This window comes from Ammospiza caudacuta, chromosome 17 (genome assembly GCF_027887145.1).
Source record: "Ammospiza caudacuta isolate bAmmCau1 chromosome 17, bAmmCau1.pri, whole genome shotgun sequence".
Taxonomy (NCBI): domain Eukaryota; kingdom Metazoa; phylum Chordata; class Aves; order Passeriformes; family Passerellidae; genus Ammospiza; species Ammospiza caudacuta.
In genome coordinates this window covers 4,023,745-4,045,880 of record NC_080609.1, presented here as the reverse complement: position 1 = coordinate 4,045,880, position 22,136 = coordinate 4,023,745, and the positions used below count along the sequence as shown (strand labels likewise).

Here is a 22,136-nt window from a genome sequence, read left to right as displayed (position 1 = left end):
TGACCTCCTGCCAGCACGGCTGCCCTGCCTGGCACAAACAGCCATCAGGAGCCTGCTCCTGGCAATCAGCTGCCAGTGGCAATTAGATTCTGGCTGCTGGGCTGCGTGGACACGCAGAGCCAGCACCTCCCCAGGGTATGGGATCACTCAGAGGAGCATTTGGGGCACCTACTGACCTGTCTGAGGAGCTCGAGGTTGAGAAAATCATTCTGCAGGAGAATTAAGGGGTGGAAATGCGGAAATGCCGTGGGGCTTCCCTCAGCAGTGCCCACTGTGATCACAGGGACCTTCTGCCCAGGGCTGGCTGGGTTTGGACCTCAGCAAAGCAGCCACAGCCTCAGCTGCTGCTGTCACTTCATGGGCTCAGAGCTCTCCTGGTGAAGGACAACGGTGATCTGGGACCTAAACCATAACAACGGGGACCTCAGGAACAGTGCAGAGGTAAAATTCTTTCCAGAGCTTGCCCTGGATGCACGAGCATTTCTGATATGTCCTCGAAAGCGTCCCTGCGCCCAGCAAAGCCGACCATAAAGCCGTGGGCCACTAGGTGGACTCACAGCAAACCAGAACTGCGGGACGGAGCAATTCCCTGACCGTCTGCCTCATGTCCAGGGAAAGCCTCGTCAGCGACAGTCATCCCAGGAGAGAGCACAGAGACCAGCGTGTGTCCAACTGGCCACTGCCTGGCCGCCAGAGGTGGAAAATTAGCCAAAATATAGTCACAGGCCTTGCTTGTCACAAAAATTGTCATCTCCCTGGGAGAGGTGACCCTCCAGCAGTCAGCCAGGAACGTGGGGACCATCTCTCCAAGCTGCTCTGGTGATCGTGTCCAAAGGATCACACTGGAAATCCTGGACACACATCAAGGCACCACCAAGCACTGAGGGGGCTCTTGCCAGCCGAGCTGGTAACCACAGTCAAGCCAGAAGATCTTGCCCAGCATTACAAATCAGGTCTGTGAGAGCAGAGCAGCCAATATTTCTGCACTGACCATCCTTCCCTCACCTTCCAGCAGGCCAGGTCACAGTCACTGATGGCTGAGTAAAGGAAATCCATCTTTCCCAACAGAATTAAGCAGGTTGAATTATCACAGGCTGCTCTGGGATAACCCTGCTGCAGGAACCAGGTGTTTCCATGGAGCTGCTCCTTGTGTTCTTCTCATGCTATTCCATCCCACCACGGGGACACTGGAGCAGAGGGCAAGCAATGGCCTGGGCAGGTGGGGGGCCCTGGCTCTGCAGTGGGGCTTGGGAACAGGGACAGGGTTGTTCCCTGCCACTGCTGCTCCCTCCTGCCTCAGCTCTAGGAGGAGCTGGGACCATTCCAGCAGGGATAACCCCTCCAGAGGCCCCTATGTTGCTCCAGACAGAGCACAGCCTGCCCAGACATCTCCCTCTGACAGAGAGGCAAGATGAGAAGTGTGTCCCTCAGGACCATAGGAACAGGTTCCACTCCTGTGAGTGGGGAGCACAAGGTGTCCCTGCCTGGCCCAGCTCCCCTGGGAACATCTCCTAGGCAGGGTGCTCCCAGCAGGGACGAGCTGACATCTCTTCTTTCTGCAGAGCGGCATTTCTGGGATGTGTGTGGATGGCACCCCAGCCCTGGCACCCCGAGAGGAGCAGCGAGACTGGTGGTCTGCAGCATGGAGAGGCAGCAGTGCAGGGCACAGGCCCGGGCTGGATCCCAAAGGTGGGTGCAGGAAGGTGTGTGGGGTGTCCCTGGGGTGCTCACCCTCACTGCCTGGGGATGAGGAGCGCTGGGCACCGGTGGTGCTGGCTGAGCTCCTGTGCCATGCTTTGGGCAGGGAAGGCTGACCAAAACCAGGGGAGCTGCAGGGTTTGAGATGTGGCAGGGATCTGTCAGGGTCGTGGATGTGGCAGGGTCTCAGACACAGCAGGGGTCTGTGAGGGTCTCTGTGCTCTGCCACATATGGGAACCTTTCCCCAAAAGCAGCAAGAAGGGAGGGGAGGGCTGGGGGACACACCAAGGGACTGGCAACCTTATCAGTTCTGTGCCACAGCCCTGAGCTGGGATGGGAGCCCAGGGCTTATCTGGGGTGGGACAGGAGTGAGAAGAGAAGCCCACGTGAACAAACTGGGCTTTGCCCAGCCAGGGCAGAGGAACATGAGCTGATATGGTCACTGGCTGTTCCTGGGGTTGTGAGTGGTGCAAACCAAGCAGAGGAGAGTGGCCATGACCTGCTGTGGCTCTCCTTGGGCTGGTTGGAATGGAGGAGAAGGAGTATGGGGAAAGCTTTGACCAAAACTCCAGTCCTGAGCCCAAACATGAGGCTAGAAGGGGCTGACAGTCAGAAAGGAGCTGGGGTGGGCTGAGGGCTGGTGGCAGGAGGGTCACAGAAGTGTGGGGAGATAAGAAAAGTCCATGTCAAGCTCCTCTGTGAGGAGGGTGCTGGGTGAGCAGAGCATCAGAGCAGCCTCCCAAGGCACAGCATGAGCTTGTCGATAATCCTTTTTTGGGGAAACATTAGGTTTGCTCTGTAACCCAGCAGGAAGCGCAAAGCAAAGCTGAGGGAAAGAAGCTGATGCCAGGGCAGGCACAAAGAGGAACACCTGGAGATGAAGGCAGAGCAAACCCCAGGGAGAACAGGCCAGGGTGCTGGGACACTGCAGGGGCTCAGGGTTATGTACTGGAGCTTCCCTTTGCCATTTGGGCATCTACACCACCATGGGCAAACACTGGCAGCTGCAAAACCCAGTTCAGACAGCTGCCTTAGCTGCTCCAGGCCCTTCTCCCCCTACATTCCTGAAAGAAGGTCACTCTGGCTACAGATCTGGCCACAATCTGGCTACAGTTTTTGTTATTTTTGATGTGAGCAGTAAAGGTTTTGCCCCATCCACCCACTCCAGGCATGTACCCCAGCATAAACAGGGGATTTGCAAGCAAGCACCCATGTGGGAACAGGAGTGAACAGGGAAACTGGGATGATGTTTCTGGAGGGGAAGGATCTGAATGCCCAGAGCAGCCAAGCCCTGCAACTTTCCCACTGCCTGGAACAGGCTCCACCATGGGCTTTATGAAAGAGCAGGATCTGAGTGAAAAGGCATAAACTTCATCCTTTTTACTCAGCATTAGAAGCAAATCCTTGAGCTGGGGAATCCAAAGAAGGAGGCACTGTGGGACCTGCACCCACAGCTCCATGGATGCTTTGGCAAGCTGGCACAGCCAGGGTGGGCAGATATCTTTATGCCCTGCAAGAAGGGATGCTGTGGTGGTTGAAATCAGCACAACTCACTTCCACTCTTGCCCCCAGCCCTGGCACAGCTGTTTGTGGGCATCCTCACAGCTCACAATGAGATCTGCTCCATCCATCCCTCCCAGCGAGGCAGGCACTCTCATCCAGCCCCCAGCCCCATCCATGGCCACTTCTCTGCTCTGTTCTCCTCCCAGCCTATCCTGTGGCTCTGTTTGCTCGTCCCTTCAGTGGCAGTGCTACTGGGCTGTTGGTGCCTCATCCCAGTCAGGCTCTTTGGGATGCTCTGGGTTCCAATACTTTTATCTAGAATGCTAATACATTTTCCTCCTCCTATTCTGTAAGCATCATCTTGCCAGCGGTCCCAGAGAGAGCTGTCAGCCGCCTCTTGCACACCACAACATTATTTTCTTGGCATCATTTTTTTCTTTAAATCGTTAATTTTTTAAATTATTATTTTCATTACTGGTCATGTAGTCAAACCCCGGGTCCTGCCTCAGCACTGAGGGTGCTGCAGGCCCGAGGTGGGAGGCAGCACATCCCTTTGCCTCTGTCAGTGATCAGCGTAAAACCTCATATTTCAGAATATTTCTATTTATCCCCTAGTTCCAAAAAGCTTTTTGAATAAAACCACCGAATTTCGGCACGGCTGATGACCTTGCAGGAGCCTTTTAAATGGCAGCCAAAGGTTGAACAGCACCATCTAGTGCGCTCCCTCCCGAATCCGCCAGCGCCACAGGGACGCCGGCTACACCCACGCACATCCATCCCTGCGCTGGAAGGGAGCGCTGCAGCCTGGCAGCCCACCAGGCATCACCCGGCTCCGCTCAGACCCACCTCGCCCTGCAGGAGCCAGCGAGCCGCTACAAAGAGGGGAATTCGTTTGGGAGGGCTCTAGTCAGTGCTGAAGCTGATCCAAGCGGTTTCAGGCTCTGCAGATGGGGTGTTGGAGAGCTGGCGGGTCCCAAGCTACCTTGGCAGGAGGGGAGGCTGCTACAGAGCACATCCCTGTGCAAAGAGGCTCTGGAATTGCACCAGCGCTGCCTGCATGCAGCTCAGACTCCTCAGACCAAAGGCTCAGAGCAGTTCCTTTTCTCCAGTGTTTGCTTCTCCCAGGCAGAAAGGAATGTGTGCATTGGGAGATGGGAAGTGTCCCTAACTCCAGGCTCACATGGGGCCAGCCTCAGCGGCAGTGGCCACAGGGGCCTCAGTGCACAAAACACCACTGCCATCTCAGTGGTGGCGGTTTTGGTGTAAGGATGGTATCTGGGTAAAAGGCAGAGCTTCATGGCCAGCTGATGAAAAAAGGAAAAATAAGCAGGTTTGGTTCACTGGCCTCAAAGACCTTGCAGTCTTATTCCTCCAGCACACAGCCAGGAATGCTCAGTGTGGTTTATCACTTGTTTGATGCCCTCAGATAAATGTGGAAGTGATTTTGGCCCCTGCTAGAGTGCAGGGATAAGCCTCCTTGTCATGAGCCACCTGAGGGGTAAAAGGCAGGGAAGGGGCTCCAGAGGGAGCCCATGGCTCTCTCAGCCCCAAGCATCCCTGCTAGAGGACCAGAAAATAGAGGCACCATGAGGGCTTGGCATCCATCTGTGGAATTTGCTTCCTGTGGCCTAGGAAGGGGCAGCTGCCTGGCTGCCTTTGCTGGAGCAGGGCAGGGCTGGCTCTGCCTTCCCTGGGAGCATGCACAGAGTGATCCTGCACTGCTGGAAGGGACATCCAGCTGCTCTGGAGGTCCCTCGCCTCTCTGTGTCCCTGGGGGGTGGGATGGGGGCTGATCCTCACTCCAGCCTGTGTCCCCTGAGCTGGGGGAATGTGCCAGGAGCTGGTGGGAGCAAGATGAGCCTCCAGCACCTCTCCCACCTCCCCAGGTCCAGCCCAACCCGAGGAGCAGTAAGGAAGGTCAGGGAAGGATGGCATCATGAGGGAGGGCATGTCAAGCCCCAGCACTTCAACCAGCTGCATCCTGCTGCACCCAAACTCATTGCCCACCACCTCAGGCTCTCCCTTGCCCCGGAGAAATCTTGCTCTGGTTTCTCAAATGAACTCAGTTCAAGCCATGAATCTTGCTGGGCCTTCCTCTGGGAGATGAAAAGCTCTCTACACCTGATAGTTTCTCACTCATGAAGTGGCTGAAGTGCTGTACTGGAGGCACCTCCGGGGCTCCTTTAAACTTGCTGGGGAGGCTGCGGGCCTCAGCTACTCCCCTGCAAAGCAGTTTTAACTCTCCTCCACCTTCTCTCAATTCCTCAGCATCCTTTCCATAACACAGATGCTGGAACCCTCCTGCTGTGGCACCCAGTCCTGTCCCAGCTGGACATCCCCCCTGCTGCTCCCACATTGTCCCTCCTGCCTCCTAAACTCCCCCCATCCCTGCCAGATCCCGGCTTTCCAGCAGAAGGGCCCTGTGTTCAGTGGACAGACCCTTTCACAGCTGCTCGCATTCAAGCACGTTTTATTTGCCAGGGACTCGGCTTGTGAAGTTTTCTACAGCTGTCTTGACCTCGTCCATGTCTCCTGCCCCTCTCATTTCCCTCGCCCCGGCATTTTTCTCAGCAGGGCTTTTTAATCTATTTCTAGACCATTGATGGAAATACTGAATAGCACTGGGCTTCCCATCCAAGCCCGGACACCCACTGAGCGCGCTCCCATTCTGCAGGGATTCCCCATTGATGGCTGTCGGTTTGCCAGCTCCCAGCCCCTTTAAGGTGTCCCTCTTGATGTTGTATTGTGCTAATTTTTAATCAGAATACTATATGGATTAAGTCACATGCCTGAACAGAGCCCAGGTCTATTATTTCTGTGCCATAACCTTTATCAGCCAAACTTGTAATCTCTTCAAAGGATGACATCACAGTTTGACAAGAGCTATTTTCTGGAAACTAGGCTGATTGCATTAATTATATTCCCATCCTTTAATTCTTTACCAGCTGAATCCCACATCAGCTTTTCTATTATTATGCCTGAGATCAGCATTGCACTGCTACATGTAAATCAGCTCCGAGCATCGTTCACATGAGAGAGAGCAAGGAGCCACATCATCCTGCCAGGCTGTGTGCTGGGGTGGGATGGGGAGTGTCACTGCTCAGACTGAATATTTGGGAGCTTCACAGAGCTGGAAAAAATGTTACATTTCCAAAAGTGTTCCCTAAATGCACTGAGGCATGCAGCTGTGGCAGCGTGATCACATAAGAAAGCAGAAACAGTCCCTGTTGGAAACTATTCTAAGTTATTTCTAATTTTCAGAGGATTGTCTATTGGCTTGTTTGCATGTTCAGCTTTTAGGATGGTATCTAGGGTCTGCCTGGCTCAGAGTCTATCACTGCTTTCCAGGGAAGACACTCGCTTTTGCACTTCCCTGTCACGCTACTCTCATTTGATCTCTGCATCTGGCAATTCACTTCTTCTCCCTTCAGTGTCCCCAGTACTGCAGCCTCAGAGCTGGTGCACCCTGCTGCACACAACAAAACACGCCTGATTTGGGGAGTCTCCACGTGTTGTGACCCTTTCCAGTCCATGCAGTGCCACCTCTTGGCCAGCCCCTGATTTCTCCCCGCGGCAGTTGCCCGGCTCAGAGAAGCAGGACACATATTGCAGGACACACATGGCAGGACACACACTGCAGGATGCACACGGCAGGACACACACGGCAGGACGCACATTGCAGGTTCCAAACCAGCTCTAGTTGTTGTTGGAGGCAAGAGCGGCTGAGGGACCCGTGCCCCTGCATCCCCAGGCCCCTGGTGCGTGGTCCAAACTGGACAAAGCTCAGAAATGTCACGGTGTTCGACACGGACAGAGCCGTGGAGGCTGGCGGTGTTTGAGGGTTGATGCCCTTTCTGGGCAGAGCCCTTCGACGAGACCCTGGAGGTCTCCGAGGGTTCTCTGCGGCCGTCTCTGCCCGGGATGCTCACGGGCTCCCCTCATCCAGGGCCGGACGAAGCCCCGGAGCCATTCAGCCCCTAAGGTGCCGGGGCTCTGCGGGAAGCCGAACTCGAAGCCTCGGCATGTGCCAGAGCTGTCCGGGGAGCTCAGCCCGTGCACGTCACATTGTGCTACGGCTCCCAGCAATCGAGGCCTCCCCGAGCCGGGAGCTCCGCGTTTCCCCGGGCTGTTTCCTGCAGCCGCCCCGGGTCCCGCGTGCCGCCGCGCCGCCTCCCCGGGCCGGGCCGTGCCGGGCCCGCTCCGCCCCGCTCCGGCCGCCGGTCCCGCAGTACCGGGCGGGGGCGCGGGGGGCGCGGCTGAGCCGCCGTGCCGGGCTGGGAGGCAGCGGCGCAGGCGGAGCGGAGCGGAGCGGGGCTCGGCTCGCTGCTGCTGCTGCTGCACTCGCTCCCCGCCGCCGCCACCCGCCTGCGGCCGCGGCCATGGGCGTCCCGGGCCGCCCGCTTTGTGCCGCCGCCGCCCCTCCGGGCCGCCGCCGCCGCTGAGTCGCATGGGCCGGGCCCCGCGCCGCCCCGGGCCGCCGCCGCTGCTCCGCGCGGGTGAGTGTGGCGGCCCCGGCCCAGGCCCTGCGCCGAGGCCGCGCCGAGGCCGCCGCGGGCGGGAGCGCGGGGCCGCGCCGGGGCCGCCGAGCCGGGCTAGGCCGCCCCGGGCGCGGGGGGGAGGCCGGGCGGGCCGGGAGGGTGAGCGGGGCCGGGGGCGGCGGCGGGGGGGCGGCGCGGGCCGGGTCCCGCGAAGTTGCCCGGGGGGCGGCGGGGGCCCCGCGCGGCGCCCTGTCAGCGGCGGGGCCGCCCCGGAGCCCACCCGGCCCCGCGCCTCCCGCGGGCCGGCCGGGGGTACCCTCCGGAGCCGGGCGGGCGGCTCGGCCGGGCGCCTCGCGTGTCCTCCGGGAGGCTCCCCGGGGCTGCCCCGGCCGGGGCGAGGAGCCAGCGCCGCGCCGCCGCAACAATGCCCGGCGTGGCTGTGGGGCTGCGGTGCCGCTGCCCCAGGGGTCCCCTGCACCCGCCCGGGGGTTACCGGGGACCGGCACCGCAAACGGGGGGCCAGTCCTGCGCTCGCTTCCAGACGCGGGGTGAAAACCACCCAGAGCCGCCCCGTGGTGCCAAAGCCCGGCCCCGTCCCGCGGTGCCAGGGCAGGGGCTGCGTGCCGGGGGCTCGGGCCGGGTGTGAGCGCGGCGCTGGCTACTGGCGGGGCCCAGCCATCCTCGCTGGCCGCTCGTGGGCTCGCTGGGTTGTTTCACGATGGACAGGTGGGCTGTAAGGTACAGCATCGGCGGTTCTTGGTTTAGCCAGGATCAGGAAATGGGGGGAAAATGGCAAAGCATCCCAAAGATGTTCGTTGGTGTAGGGTTTGCTTTGAGAGGGAGGGCAAGCTAAAATGTGTCTTTCCTCCTGTGTTTTTACATGCAATTGAGTTAATCCAGTGCAAGGAGTAATTTGTGAGGCTGCTGGTGCTCTGCAGTACTTGGGGCTTAGAGGCTGAGGCTGTTCTGTAACACAAGGCTTTTGCTACTCGCTTTAAATGATGAGGTTAATTTGTTGAGCAGCAGAAGTAGCAACCCAGGGATTGCCCTTTTCTTCCTTCCCAGCCTTCCCCATACCTTCCATCCTCCATATTGACTCGTTGCTCTGCTTTAAAAACATCTTACTTGATCAGGTTTCCTTGTCAAGGTGGTTTTCTCATCTTCCTTTGATGACCTGAAATTTTCCCAGGCTCGTAGCATGCAATTTTGTTAGCGTAAATGAACCTTTTCTCAACGGCTTGCCTACAAAAAGTAGTGCTAGAACTGAGCTCCTGTACTAACATGCCCATCTGAAGCAAGAATGCAGTCCAGATGCCCAAAATATTAGGGTCAACGATGCATCTGGATTTCCCTAGAGCTAGACGAGGCGACGCGGCGTATTTCTGAAACGCAGAGATTTGTGAGGAATGTGGCGCTGGTATGTCACTTGAGCATACGAAAGCCACCTGTGTTTGATTAAGGTGCAGCCCTGCTTTCAGGACTAACTGGATGTTCTTTAATAATCATATTCACAAGCCTTAAATTCTTGTTTAAGGATAAGAATTTCCTAGATCCACAGCCAGATAAAAATGTGTTGCCTTAGTATGATCTGGTATGTGTCCTGTGCAGGTAGGCAGAGCAGAGGAACTGGTGGCAGTGCAGAAGATGGCATGTGCCCTGTGCTACCTGGGTATGGATCTCTTGGATGTGGGCTGCCACATGCCAGGGTCATGTATAAACCACTGCTGTTGGGAAATTGGCTGGTGTTTTAGCATAGTGTCAGCTGTATCAATGATGCCAAATTCTGGATGTAAAGTTTTGTGATATTCTGTAACTGTCATTTTTAGCCTCTGCCTGGTTTGAGCTCAATCCTGTGTTCTCAGAAGTTACCAAGACATTGATTTGCTGAAAAAGAGGTGTTAGTATAGTAAAGGTGCAGAGCATAACCACTAGTTTGTTGTCTTAGAGTGTTTGTTTCAAGTGATACAAGCTTACTTTTTCCTCGTCTGTTTCAGCCAAACAAACTTGTTCATCTTGGAGCTACAAATATTGGTGATTTGAGATTGGCGCTCATCCCCCACTGCTCCCACGCAAGCGAGGACCAGAAAAATGAATATCCAGGGGAAGGGCTTCCCCTTGGACCTGGGAGGAAGCTTCACTGAAGATGCTCCAAGGCCACCAGTTCCTGGTGAGGAGGGGGAGCTCGTGTCCACAGACCCAAGGCCTGTTAGCCATGGCTTCTACTCTGGTAAAAGTGATGTGGTCAGAAACGAGATGTCCACGGCAACACCGAGGCGCTCCGATTTGGATTTGGGGTACGAGCCCGAGGGGAGTGCTTCGCCAACTCCACCCTACCTGAAGTGGGCCGAGTCACTGCACTCCTTGCTGGATGATCAAGATGGCATCAACCTCTTCAGGACTTTCCTGAAACAGGAGGACTGTGCAGATCTGCTGGACTTTTGGTTTGCCTGCAGTGGCTTCAGGAAGCTGGAGCCGTGCGTGTCTAATGAGGAAAAAAGACTCAAGCTGGCAAAAGCCATTTACAAAAAATACATCCTCGACAACAATGGCATTGTGTCCCGGCAGATCAAACCGGCCACAAAAAGCTTCATCAAAGACTGTGTCATGAAACTGCAGATTGACCCTGACATGTTTGACCAGGCCCAAACGGAGATTCAGTGCATGATAGAAGACAATACCTACCCTTTGTTCCTTAAGTCGGATATTTATTTGGAATACACAAGGACAGGTGGGGAAAGTCCAAAAATTTATAGCGATCCGAGCTCGGGATCTGGGACAGGTAAAGGGCTACCTGGTTATCTGCCAACTCTGAACGAGGATGAGGAGTGGAAGTGTGACCAAGAGGCCGAGCCCGAGGCCAGCAGGGACTCGGCTCCTTCCAGCAGGCTGACACAGAAGCTGCTTCTGGAGACGGCCACGCAGCGTGCGGCCTCAGCCCGGCGCTACAGCGAGGGCAGGGAGTTCAGGTAGGTGGGGAGTGGGCCAGGGAGCTGCCAGGGGGATGTGGGAAACCTTGGAAAAAACATGAGTGCTGGGGAGCATCCACATTGGTACAGGATGGTGTTGCCAGTTGGGTCGATGGAGTGCAAAGCTTTGTTTGAAACTAATCACAGGTTGTTTTAAAGGTGTCTTTGGCTGTTCCTGTCTGATAATGCCAAATCATCCCTGCAGCATGTTCTTCACCTGGAGAAACTGCTGCTGGAGGTGTTCAGGAGGCACGTAGGGCTTGGTGGGCAGTGCAAAGCCAGGGGTAGCCCTCATGCATGTGCAGGTGGCTGGGCAAGCTGCAGTGCCAAGTTTGCTGTAGCCTGCACCAGCAGAAGGTCAGTGTTCAGGTACTGCAAGATGGGCAGGTAAGCTGGTGGTGACACTTCTGTGTAGAAATTGTCATGAGCCACAACTGGGAGCTCACAGGAGAGAGATACCCTCACTTGGTGATGTGGGTAGGAGTGAAGCAGCATTGATGGTGCTCCCTGATAATGGTACTGCTTTGCATATGCCATTTCCACTGAATTCTAACGGTGTCAGAGTCAGAATCCCCAAATCCAGTTAAAGCCATGCCCTGCTGAAGCTCTTCTCTTCATGAAAGTAATTGCTGGGTTTTTTTAACTGTAGGACTGGCACAGTTCTGCAGCCTGTTTTTTTCTGGGTCCCCCACCCACTTCCAGCCAACATGGATTTTGAAACTTGCTGAGAGCTCAGTTAAAATTCCAGACAATTAACTTAGCAGGGAGCTCTCTGCGATCAATAAGCATGTGTGTGTCTAACCCTTGCTGAATCAACAGAACCCAGCCAGAACACATTCCTACTTTTTTTTTTACCCCCTTTTTAAAATAAAATCTCCTTGTTTTAAGACCTGCTTAGGCTAAAATCTGACGCTTTGTGAAGATTACGAAATGAAGTAGCTGAACTGTCCTCTTCAAAGGCTCCTGCCTTATGAAAAGCATTTCTGTGTTTAATCTCCCTCAGCCGTCCCTTTAGGCTGGCAGCTGGAAGCGCATCCCGCCCCATGCAAGGTCTCGGCGCCTTTCAGATGGCAAAATGTTCTTGGTTTGATTCTTGTTTTCTTACAGATTTTGAGGAGGGGATGTTGCATGTGAAACTCTTGGGGAGGGGGGAAGAAAGGGAATTCATGTGGGCTCCCGCTGCTTTAATCAAGAATCAGAAAAAAAATATCCCAGTGTCTTGGGACTTTCCCATGGAATTAATAAAAACCTTGAAGTGCATTCCACTGAGCAGTTGGGTGCTCACCATAAATGAAGGATTAGAAAAGTCTCTGATTTAAGTATCTTTTTATTTAAGCAATAATGGTGTTAAAATTGAAAATAACTTGCTTGAGGGTCAGCTGTGTTTAGTTTCCTTACCAGACCAGGTAGTAAGTAAATCCTGTGTGTGTGACACTGTTTAGCTCCAGCTTCAAGAAAAAGGTGCACTTCACCCATTATCTGAATATATCTGTGCCAGGTTGTAAAATGGTGTAAGAAATGTGCTGTGAAATAGAAGTGTTTTGAAGTAGAGTTCATCAGTCCTGGGCATTTTCATATGAGATTGGAACAATGTGAAATAAATCTTTACCTGGAGGATGGAGATCAGAGAAAATGTGTGGCTATTAATTTGTAGTGTCCAACAGCCTGTCATTGTGGCTACTGACACTCTGCTGACCTGTGGGGTGGGGAGGCAAGGAAATGTTTGCCCTTCTCACCAGAGCAGGAATCACTTCTCAGCCTGGAGAAGCTGAAGATAAGGGATTTATTTTATTTTTTAAATGCTGGTCTGTCAGCTTGTGTGGTGTCCAGAGCATTGCCATGGAAGATGCTGCTGAACTGCATAAGTTCTGCATTTTTTAATTCTAAAGACTGCTCAGATACTAATTTATGAGGTGATTGTTCCTCTTTGAGCAAGACCTTGTGGTTGAATTAACCTTCTTCCTGGATGTTGTATAGCAATAACTCTCTTGAACAAGCTGGTTTTTAGGGAGTTGTTCATTTACTTTCTCACCTGAGGAAGTGTTTTGGAAGCTGTGGAAGCTGCTTGCAGCAGGAAGCAATGGCTGTGTGCAGCATTCGAAAAACTGGGTCCCAATTTATTTTGAAAATTTCCACAAACCTCTTTTTTTGGCGTATGTGTGGAAGAATTTCTCATTTCTCTTCTTTGGGGAATGTTGAAATAAGCTGTTTTGCATTATATCTCAGGGCCTGTTTAATCTTCCCAAGATTTAACTTCTATTCCTTGGCTTCCATGGAAACCCTAAATAAAGAGGAATCTAAGCAAATGCAGCAGAAGTATTTCTCTGTTAGCAAATGAGCATCTTGAATCAGCTCCAGGTTTTTTTTCAGCAGAAACTTCATAAATCTTGATGCAGTAGCTCTGCTCTCAGGAGAACAAATGTAAAAAATTCCTCAAATGGCAGAAGACAACCCGTTATTAGCGCTGGATATTTTTGAAGGTGTGCAAATGTGCAGGCAGATTTGAGAATACCCTGAAGCCAAAAGCATCGCTGTTACCCACTGTGTTTTTGTATGCGTCGGAAAAGGCCAATAGTCATTATCGTTAGGCTCCTGCAAATTAATTGGACATTGGTTATGGATCAGTGAACTTCAAAGAGGGCAACCCCCGAAGATCTCGGGCATTAACTCGCAGCTTCCGAAAGTGACACTAACGTGGTTGTGAGGGCGGCTAAATCGTTCATTAACCTTCTTCCGACACGCCGGGACAGCGTTCCTCGGAGCTGGGGAGCAGAAATTAAACCTGTGCCTGAGAACCGCCTGCAGCCTGCTCTTGGAGCGCTCCAGGAAAACACACAGCCCCTGAAACAGCTGGAAACGTGGTGCGTGGTGGTTTGCTCCTGTGTTTTGCTGGAGTGGGTTTCTTGTGCTCTCTGTTTAGCTCTGTGTGGGAAGGGGCTCCCATCCCATTCTCAAAGCGTTGGAGAGCAGCACTCTTACAGGCCTTGCCTTTGCTGTCCTCTGTGGTGGGAACAGCATATGGTGTTACCTTCCAACAGTTGTCATCTCTCCTGAAAACCAGGCAAACTGAGAGATTTACATTAATTCTGACAATTGTTTTGGGTTTTGACCCATTCCATTATGTGTATAGTATTGAAGAAGAAGCCCAGATGATGGTGATTAGAGGACAGAGACATGGTGGTGGGTGAAGTCTCCAGTTGTAGGATTTTGAGGTGTTGACCCATTCCATGATGTCTATAGTATTGAAGAGGAAGCCTGGATGATGGTGATTAGAGAACACATGGTGGTGGGTGAAGTCTTCAGTTGCTGGATTTTGAGGTGTTGACCCGTTCCATAGTGTGTATAGTATTGAAGAAGAAGCCCAGGTGATGCTGATTAGAGGACACGTGGTGGTGGGGGAAGTCTTCAGTTGTTGGATTTTGAGGTGTTGACCCATGCCATGATGTGTATAGTATTGAAGAAGAAGCCTGGATGACGGTGATTAGAAAACACATGGTGGTAGGTAAAGTCTTCAGTTGCTGGATTTTGAGGAGTGTTGGTGGTGGAGCTGCTGGACATGGATGGAGAAATTTCTCAGCCTGGGAAATCTCTCAGCCAGGCACACTGAGAAAATTACATTACTTCTGCCAATTGTTTCAGGTTTTGACCCATTCCATGATGTGTATAGTATTGAAGAAGAAGCCCAGATGATGGTGATTAGAGGACAGAGACATGGTGGTGGGTGAAGTCTTCAGTTGCTGGATTTTGAGGTGTTGACCTATTTCATGGTGTGTATAGTATTGAAGAAGAAGCCCAGATGATGGTGATTAGAGGACACGTGGTGGTGGGTGAAGTCTTCAGTTGCTGGATTTTGAGGAGTGTTGGTGGTGGAGCTGCTGGACACGGATGGAGAAATTTCTCAGCCTGGGATTTGATATACACAGGGGGTTGTTTGTTTTTTTAAAGAAGTTGGCTCCCAGCTTTAATTTCCACAGTGCTGAGCTGACTAAGCTCACTGCGTTTCACAAGTGTTGGTGGTTCAGATGAAAAGGGTGGGTGATGTGGTTCTCCAGGCTGGTAGGAATCACCAGGAGAGTCCTTGTGCCTGTGCCCACGCACTGGCAGCCTCTCTGGACACGTGGAAGAGCAGCTCTCCCCAAAATACACAGCCAGCGCTTCACCATGGGATGTGCAGAGGAGGCAAGAGGAGAAAAGCTGAAGAAGCTTTAGAGGGATGTGACAACCTCTAGTGTGGGACAATGCAATGACAAACTAAAGTGTAGAGGCTGGTTCAGGGAAAGCAAGGATCTCTGTGGGTTAGGGAGCATAAACGGTCCAGCGGTCAGGAGCTGGGGCTGCAGCAGGAAGGAGCTGGCTGAAGTTTAGCTGGCAGCCCTAATTTTGAGGTTGGCATCATCGTTCATAATTAAATATTAAATTGCACACCTCTGACTCAAGACTGTGTGGTGTTGAAGGAATTGGTGTTAATTGTACTGACCGGTTGGAAAACTGAGGATGCAAAATCAAACAGTGGTGCAGGAGGAGTCATATTTCGAATATTCAAAGGTTTGTTACCCTCTTACTGATGCTTCTTTTACCTGGAGAGGCAGCACATGCATCTTGGACTTAGGCTGTTGGAGCTTCATGGGAGCTTGTTTGCAGGAAGAAATCAGCTGCTGAATGTTAGATCCATATGTAAAGTTGGGAATGCTTGTCTTGAATTAAAATTACTGGGCCCACAGTATAATTTGTAATCAGTACAAGCCTGTTTGGAATCCTTGTAGAGCAGTGGCTATTTCCACTTAAAGAAAATAAGTTGCAGAAGAGTAGTTTGGGTTCTTCATTGTTCTTGAGAGAAATCAGTGAATCCAGCAGGGAGGGGGTCTGGTGCTAAGAGCTCTAAGTGTTAATTTAGTGGCTGAAGCACTCTAAGATATACAGGACAGAGACTGATGGTGTTTTTGCACAGAAGTTAATGCCAGCTTTTTAAAATATATTGTTAAGCTGATGAAACTTCTGCATGGAAATGCTTACATTACATTAGCAGTGTAAAGTATTTATGCTAGTGGTTGCCAAGTTTTAAAATAGATTTTATTTGAAGAATACCTTTTGTGCCCGTAGCTTTGCCTCCACACAAATCAAGATGAAGAAGTGGTGTGTTTGTGTTTGGTTATAGATCAGTGCTTTGGCTTCTTTTTAAAGGCAGGTAGTTAAGCTTTTAGCACTCTAATTTGATAAATGAGTAGTGTTTTCTTCCCTCCTCCAGCAAACAAAGCCTTGTTTTATTGTGATTGAGCTTTATTTGGGTTACAGAATATTTTCTCTTAAAAGCCCAAGAGGGAAGTTATGTTCTCCTTTTTGGTCCTGGAGAGATTCAGGTTGGACATGTTGAAAAAAATCTTGGGAGCATGAGGGGAGGGAATCTGTGTCCTTGGAGAGCCTCATAGCTGGGTTAGAGCTGTGGCCTGCCTGGTCCAGTCCTGGGGATGCCCTGTTTTGTTGTGTGCTTACAATGATGGCACAGAGCATGAAATTCTATATTTTGAGAAGACTGGTGTGAGTTCTGCCTGCTTTCAGAAAGAATGGGATGTTAAAAGGTTGAGTGGGAGCTGAACCAATGCCAGGATGCTGAGAAGTGCACCCAGGAGGTGGCTACGGGGTGGGAACACCTTGGTTTTGATCTGCCGTTCAACTTGGCTTTATGTTTTAAGAGTTTCTTTGTTGTTACTATAATGGACTAATCCCTTGAATAATTAGTTGCCATTGGATGTTTTAAAAATGACTGCCCCTTGGATGTTTTCCTTTAACAGTCTGTTAGATTCTGGATTTATTAACTATTGAGACAGACTGTGAAATCCTGTTAGGGCAGACTTTCTTGGTGGAAAAGGGACTGAGAGTGGTGTGGGGGTGCTGGGGGAGCACATGCTGGCCCCATCTTAGGTTTGAGCTGTTGACTTCCCACCTTCCCAAGAAGTCCTGGCTGTGTCCTGAACTGGGTCCAGTGGCTGCTGGAATATGTTATGGTTTTGGGTCATCTCTAGATTTGGGGCTTCAGAAGGTGCTCCAAGAATTTATAGTATTGTGGCTGCCTGGTGCAAGGCCAGTCATGCAGTCACCACCCATTTAAAATAAATCATGGACCTGGTTTTATTACAATTGGTGGAAAAATCTGGTTTCAGAAGTGACTGTGTAATGCAGAAAATTGCTATGTTTAAAAAAAAAAATCAGAACAGAGGTGCTGATATCCTAAATCGGTTCCTGGATATATCATTGGATTATTAGGCTCATCCTTAAATCCATTAAGCAAATTATAGTTAATCAGTCAAATAAAAGAAGAAAGATCTTTTGCAAGGCCCTGTCTTTTGAGCCATGCAGAAGCTGTAGTAATATTTTAATTTTCCATCTGTCAGTGAATGTATTCAGTCACTTTGCTTCCTTATGTGGAGGATTTGAAATTAGAAACTGAGGTTAATTATCTGCATTAAATGAAATATGTGAAGACCACAAAAGCAAAAACCTTCACAATTTGGTATGGTCTGTTAAGCTAGGCAGGCTGCTTCAGAAGGAGAGGGGTTATTTTTCCCTGGTTTTGTTCCGATTGAAGGGTTTTAGTCACAGTAATTGAAATGATTAAAAAGTCAAATTGCTGGTGAATATAATTCTGAGCATCTCTCTGAAAAGATGTGACACTTGGTTGAGAGCAGGGGTTTGCTCAGCCTGGCCTGGCAGCGTGGAGCAGCCTCTATTGTGCCACCCCAGCATGGGTGAGGCTGATTGTCCTTGGTGCCACTTTATCATCCACCTCTTCCATGGCAGTGGGATGTTGGAGCTCTGCTGCAGGGTTAGTAGAGATGATCTGGAAGTGGAACAATGCCAGATGAAAGCTACACTTTTGAACTTATCAAATACAAAGTATGTCTAACACCATCTATCCTAATGCTATAAATTAGTTAATTAATGCCTGCTTCACTTGGAAGTGCAGCCTTGGACTCTACAAAGGTCATGCTCCTGGAAATACACATTCCCACAGCAGTCAGCTGGCTTTGAGGTGATTGGTTTGTGAAAAGGCTCATTTTATTCCTTGTTTGCAGTACACACATGGCTCAGGTTTGAGTTCCTCTGGGAGACTGCAGTATCCATCACTCATCAGGTGCAAAGCTGCCCCTTCCTTCACTGGTGCAGCCCTGAATGCCCAGCTCAGGGAACTTCAGGAAAGGTCTGACTTTGGGAGACACACATCTTGTTCCTCTCCTGTCTACTAGAGTGAGCTGCTTTGTCTGAAGTCACACTCAGAAATTAAATTGTTGCAGGTCACACTTGTGTGTCAGAGCAAAACCATCATTCCTCACAGCCCTGGTGTGGATCCCTCACTGTTGTAAGCCAGTAATGAATTTAAGTAGAACCGTTGCAGTTTTAAGTCAGATAATCTGAATTCTATAAAACCCATACGGAAATTGGATTTTACCTTTGAAGACTCCAGAGTACACTTTTGTGGTAAGACCTGGAATTTCTTGGTCCCCTGGCTCCCAAGATACAACCTGTCCTCAAAGTAGCAGTTTTTTGAAGGTCTTCATCTGATCTAAATCACTAATAGATGAAGAGCTTTCATCTATCCTGATGATAAGCAGTGGAGGGAGGCAAAACTATAGCTAGAGGAAAAAACTTCTTTGAAATACCTGAGTGAGTCCTACTGGTTAGCAGCACAGCCTTGTGTTAGTCCCTGCATCTACCTGCAGAACTAATGACCAGAAACTGCTGGGTTTTATCTGTCATCCCTCTGACCCCCAGATATTTCCTGTCCTGTTGTAGACCAGAGAGTCAGTCCTCTCCTTCTCTCCATCTTCATTTTCCTTCTTTTCTGAAGGTTCAGTTTTCTGTCCTTTATCTCCAGCATGTGTTTAGAGGAATGCTGGTGCTGGAATGAGAAGAGCAGTACAACTGGGCAGGTGGGATTGCCTTTTTTCCAGCACTCCGTGTTTAGATTGAGTTAGGTCTGCTGGAAAACCATGTCTTTAGTGTTTAACAGATTTGCCCTTTTGGGTCACAAATTTTAGTTGTTTTCCTGTCTGGCAGTCAGCCTCTTGGACTGGGAGAGGTTTATCTGGAAGAGGAGCTTCCTTGTTCTGCCACTGCTGCCAGCCTGGTCCAGGCTGTTGCTTTGGGGCCACTGTGGGATTGATTGCTTGGATAGCCAAGGACCAGACAAGCTGTGGCTGCCCCTGGATCCCTGGAAATGTCCGAGGCCAAGTTGGAAAGGGCTTGGAGCGACCTGGGATAGTGGAAGGTGTCCCTGCCCATGGCAGGGGGTGGAACAAAATGAGCTTTAAGGATCTTTCCATGATTCTATCAACCTCTCCAAGGTTTCACAAGCAAAGTGTGAATCAGAGCCAAGTCACCGGAGAGCTCCTAGGAAATACAGGTAGGATCCGTGGAGGGAGGTGTGGGGACTCAGGATCCAGCTGTAGTTACTGCATTTTATCAATTTTGTCCTGGCTCTGCTCCACAGTAGTAAGAGCTGTAAAACCATTTGGCACTAGACATGCCAATGAGAGCTGGGATGAAGCTGCTGTTACCCTCGAGGATCCCAAAAGAGGAATCAACAAATAGAAATTATTCTATTAGCAGGGGCAAAGTTCACAGGTTAACCATCATGTCAAATCGATGAAATACAGCCTTAATCTCCTGCACAAGGCCTTTATTGTGTACAAATAAAGACTGCCTGAGCAAAGACAGCAAGTTCTTGCACTGTAACATTTGCAGTGTGTTGGAGAAAGGGAAGCTCTGTACAGATGGCAGCACGAAATGTCTCCGTTGGACATCGGCTTCATTCCTGCTTCAAAAGATTGTAAAACATGACCTTGGAACCTTCTTACTCTCCTTATGGCCCTGCTCAGATTGGATTTCCAAGGGGCATGTACTTTTTAATTTTTTTCATAAAATTTGGGGTCTCTGGCTAAGAGGTCTGGTCTTTGTACTTTTAATTCAGTCCATGTGACTGTCGTAACATTTCATTCTTAGGAAATGAAAATTGTTCCTTCTTGAGCAAAGCCACAGACAGAAGCTGTTGGGTAGGCTGGCAGCCTCAGGTGTGCAGCATGTGTCTCCTGCTCATCTAGTGCTGAACCAAGACCATCACCACAAGTCCTTTGTTGCTTGGTCCATGACTCTACCAGGAAAAGCAGTGACAGAAAAGCTGCCTTCTTTGTTGTGGAAATACTGAGATTTCGTGTGTCTCTGAACATCTGCACATTCAGTGGAACTTGGCTTTCTTCTCTTGGGAAAAGCTACTTTGAAAAGGCACCTTGAACTTTCAAGACAGACCAATGCTGGCAAAACGAGATGGAAATGGGCAGCAAAGGATGTGTGGATGTGTCACTACAGCAAAGGGTTTGTCACGTTGTAAAACTGCCGGGCTGATTTTCCCCTCTGGATACATGCAGTGAAGTTTGTGACCCGGGGGGTTTGAGTGCTGGGGAAATCAGCCCAAGTGGAGAATTTAGGAAGGAAGAGCATCCCACTGCCCCCAGGCATTGGCTTCGGGCCTTCCCCAGCCAGGGCTGGCACAGCCTGGCAAAACTGATCCATATAAATTAAACCTTCCTCTTTCTGAAGAGGGGAAGCTTTCCAAATGGGCATGGGGGAAAACTTTCCTTTGGTAATCCTGGAGATAACAGGTCATGCAGCTTCACCCAGTGATCCTTGCACAATAACTTGTGGTCAGGCTGAAGTGTCTATTTTAGAAAGGCATCCAAGTGATGGGAGGGAGGTCATGCTGCATTTTTGTTATCTCTTCCCGTGGTTAGTTACTCAGTGTTCCCAGTTGTGTTCCTTATTGCTCACTTTTTTTTTTTTTCCCAGCTTCAGTTTCTAGCTGCTCTGTTTTGGTGTTCTTTACTGGCTCTGGAGGCTCCAAAAACCTCTGCATGTTTGAAAAAAGCCCTGCTGAATGGGTGTGAATGTTCTCCTTAAGTGGCAGCAGCTTTGTTATGGAAGGCCTTTTGGTTTTATTAGACTTTTCAACCCTCCGGTCGACTGTTAAACAAGCTGGAGCATGTCATGGTTGACAAACCTTCGCTCTGGTCTCAGACCTAACCTACCAGTTTAAAGGCAGTATTCTTTTGTGCGCAGGTTTCTGGGTGGGGACCATCGGGCTTCTAAGGGAAATTAACTTGCCTCTCTTTACCCCCCCCTACCCCCCACCCTCCACCTCAAATAAATTAAGTTTTGTGCTAACTGTTCTGTCACTTCCAAAGGCCAGGAAGAAACGTCAGCCTTGAGGTTTTCTGCTACCTGAGGTACTCTGCTGCACACTGAGAGTGCAAGTAGGTGGGAATGTGTAATTACATTATAAACAAAATAGCTGCACGATCAGTGTCAGCAACTGAAGATAAAATGTAGGAAGTTTTTTCAAGTGATTCATCCATAATTATTTAAAAACATGTTGAATTTATTCTTAAGCTTTGGAGGAGAATGCTTGCAAGGCTGGCGTTTGCTGCCCGTGATGTTTATACACCTGAGGAAATGCCTGTCTCAGCAGTTTGTCCATGTTGAGTGCTCCAGATCTAAATCCCTTCAGAGGTGAACTCAGCACACCTTTGTCTCTGCTGGCTTTACTGTCTCCAGGCTTTTCACTGGCGAGGTGCAATCTGTTGTAGCAGTGGCTGGCACCAGGATGGGCAGAGAGACAAGGCTCACACCATTCTAATATTTGTTGTAGATTTGTTGTCTGTAGGTTCAGGCGATGGCAAAGGCTGGATGGCACAAACAAACTGATGGACTGGTGGAGAGGTGGTGGGGGAGCAGCTTTGTGTGCCCACAGCCACAACAGCCAGGCTGCATCTGCTTTCCTTTTTCTGCATTCTTCCAGCAGTATGTGTTGTGGGAATTGTAGGGGCCTGGGGGAGAAGGGAGGGAGTTCCTTTGGATGATCCCTCTCAGCAGCAGCAGTCTCGTTTTAGAGGTGCTGGAAGTCATGGTGCTTTTCCTCTGATAGTGTATTATTGCAAAGTGCTGGTGTTTTCTGCCCAACTGGGCAAAACTGAGTATTTTTATTTTCAGTATTACTTTATTCAGCCCCATGCTATTGAGTAGAGGGGTATTTGTCACATGCTTCTCGGTGATTGCCAAGAAGTCGGAAGTGCTGCACTGACCTGACAGCAGCTGGGGGTTGTTGTTGTTGTTGTTTTTGTGCTAAGCCAGCACTGTGCCCAGCTCGCCGGCCCAGATAACATCCAGCAGGGCAGGGCCCGTGTCCGCGTGGCCGGGAGGGCAGCTGGCACCGCAGTGGGTGGCACTGTGAGCAACCAACGCCTTGCAGTTTCATCAGGTTCAGGGTGTGCTTTCCTGCAGCCAGAGGCGCGGCACGGGCGCTGCTGCACCCAGCGCAGCTGGCAGAGGAGGGGAAGGGTCTCATGATGGGCATCTCGAGTTGTGTCTCTGCTTCAGACATCAGCAGGGCACCCCTGGTCCCTGGGACACTTCACCAGTCAAGCTCACTGCTCCATCGTGCTG

At 50.8% G+C, this 22,136-nt stretch overlaps 1 protein-coding gene across 2 annotated transcripts in view; it reads left to right on the top strand.

Moving 5' to 3' along the window:
* The first annotated feature begins 9,693 nt into the window (after positions 1 to 9,693).
* AXIN1 (axin 1) overlaps positions 9,694 to 22,136 on the top strand; it is a 70,260-nt gene continuing 57,817 nt past the window's right edge. For both annotated transcript variants that reach the window (XM_058815915.1, XM_058815914.1), the window contains exon 1: positions 9,694 to 10,646. In XM_058815915.1, coding sequence (XP_058671898.1) covers positions 9,769 to 10,646 — 878 coding nt within the window. In that variant the 5' untranslated portion in view covers positions 9,694 to 9,768. The remainder of the gene's footprint in view (positions 10,647 to 22,136) is intronic.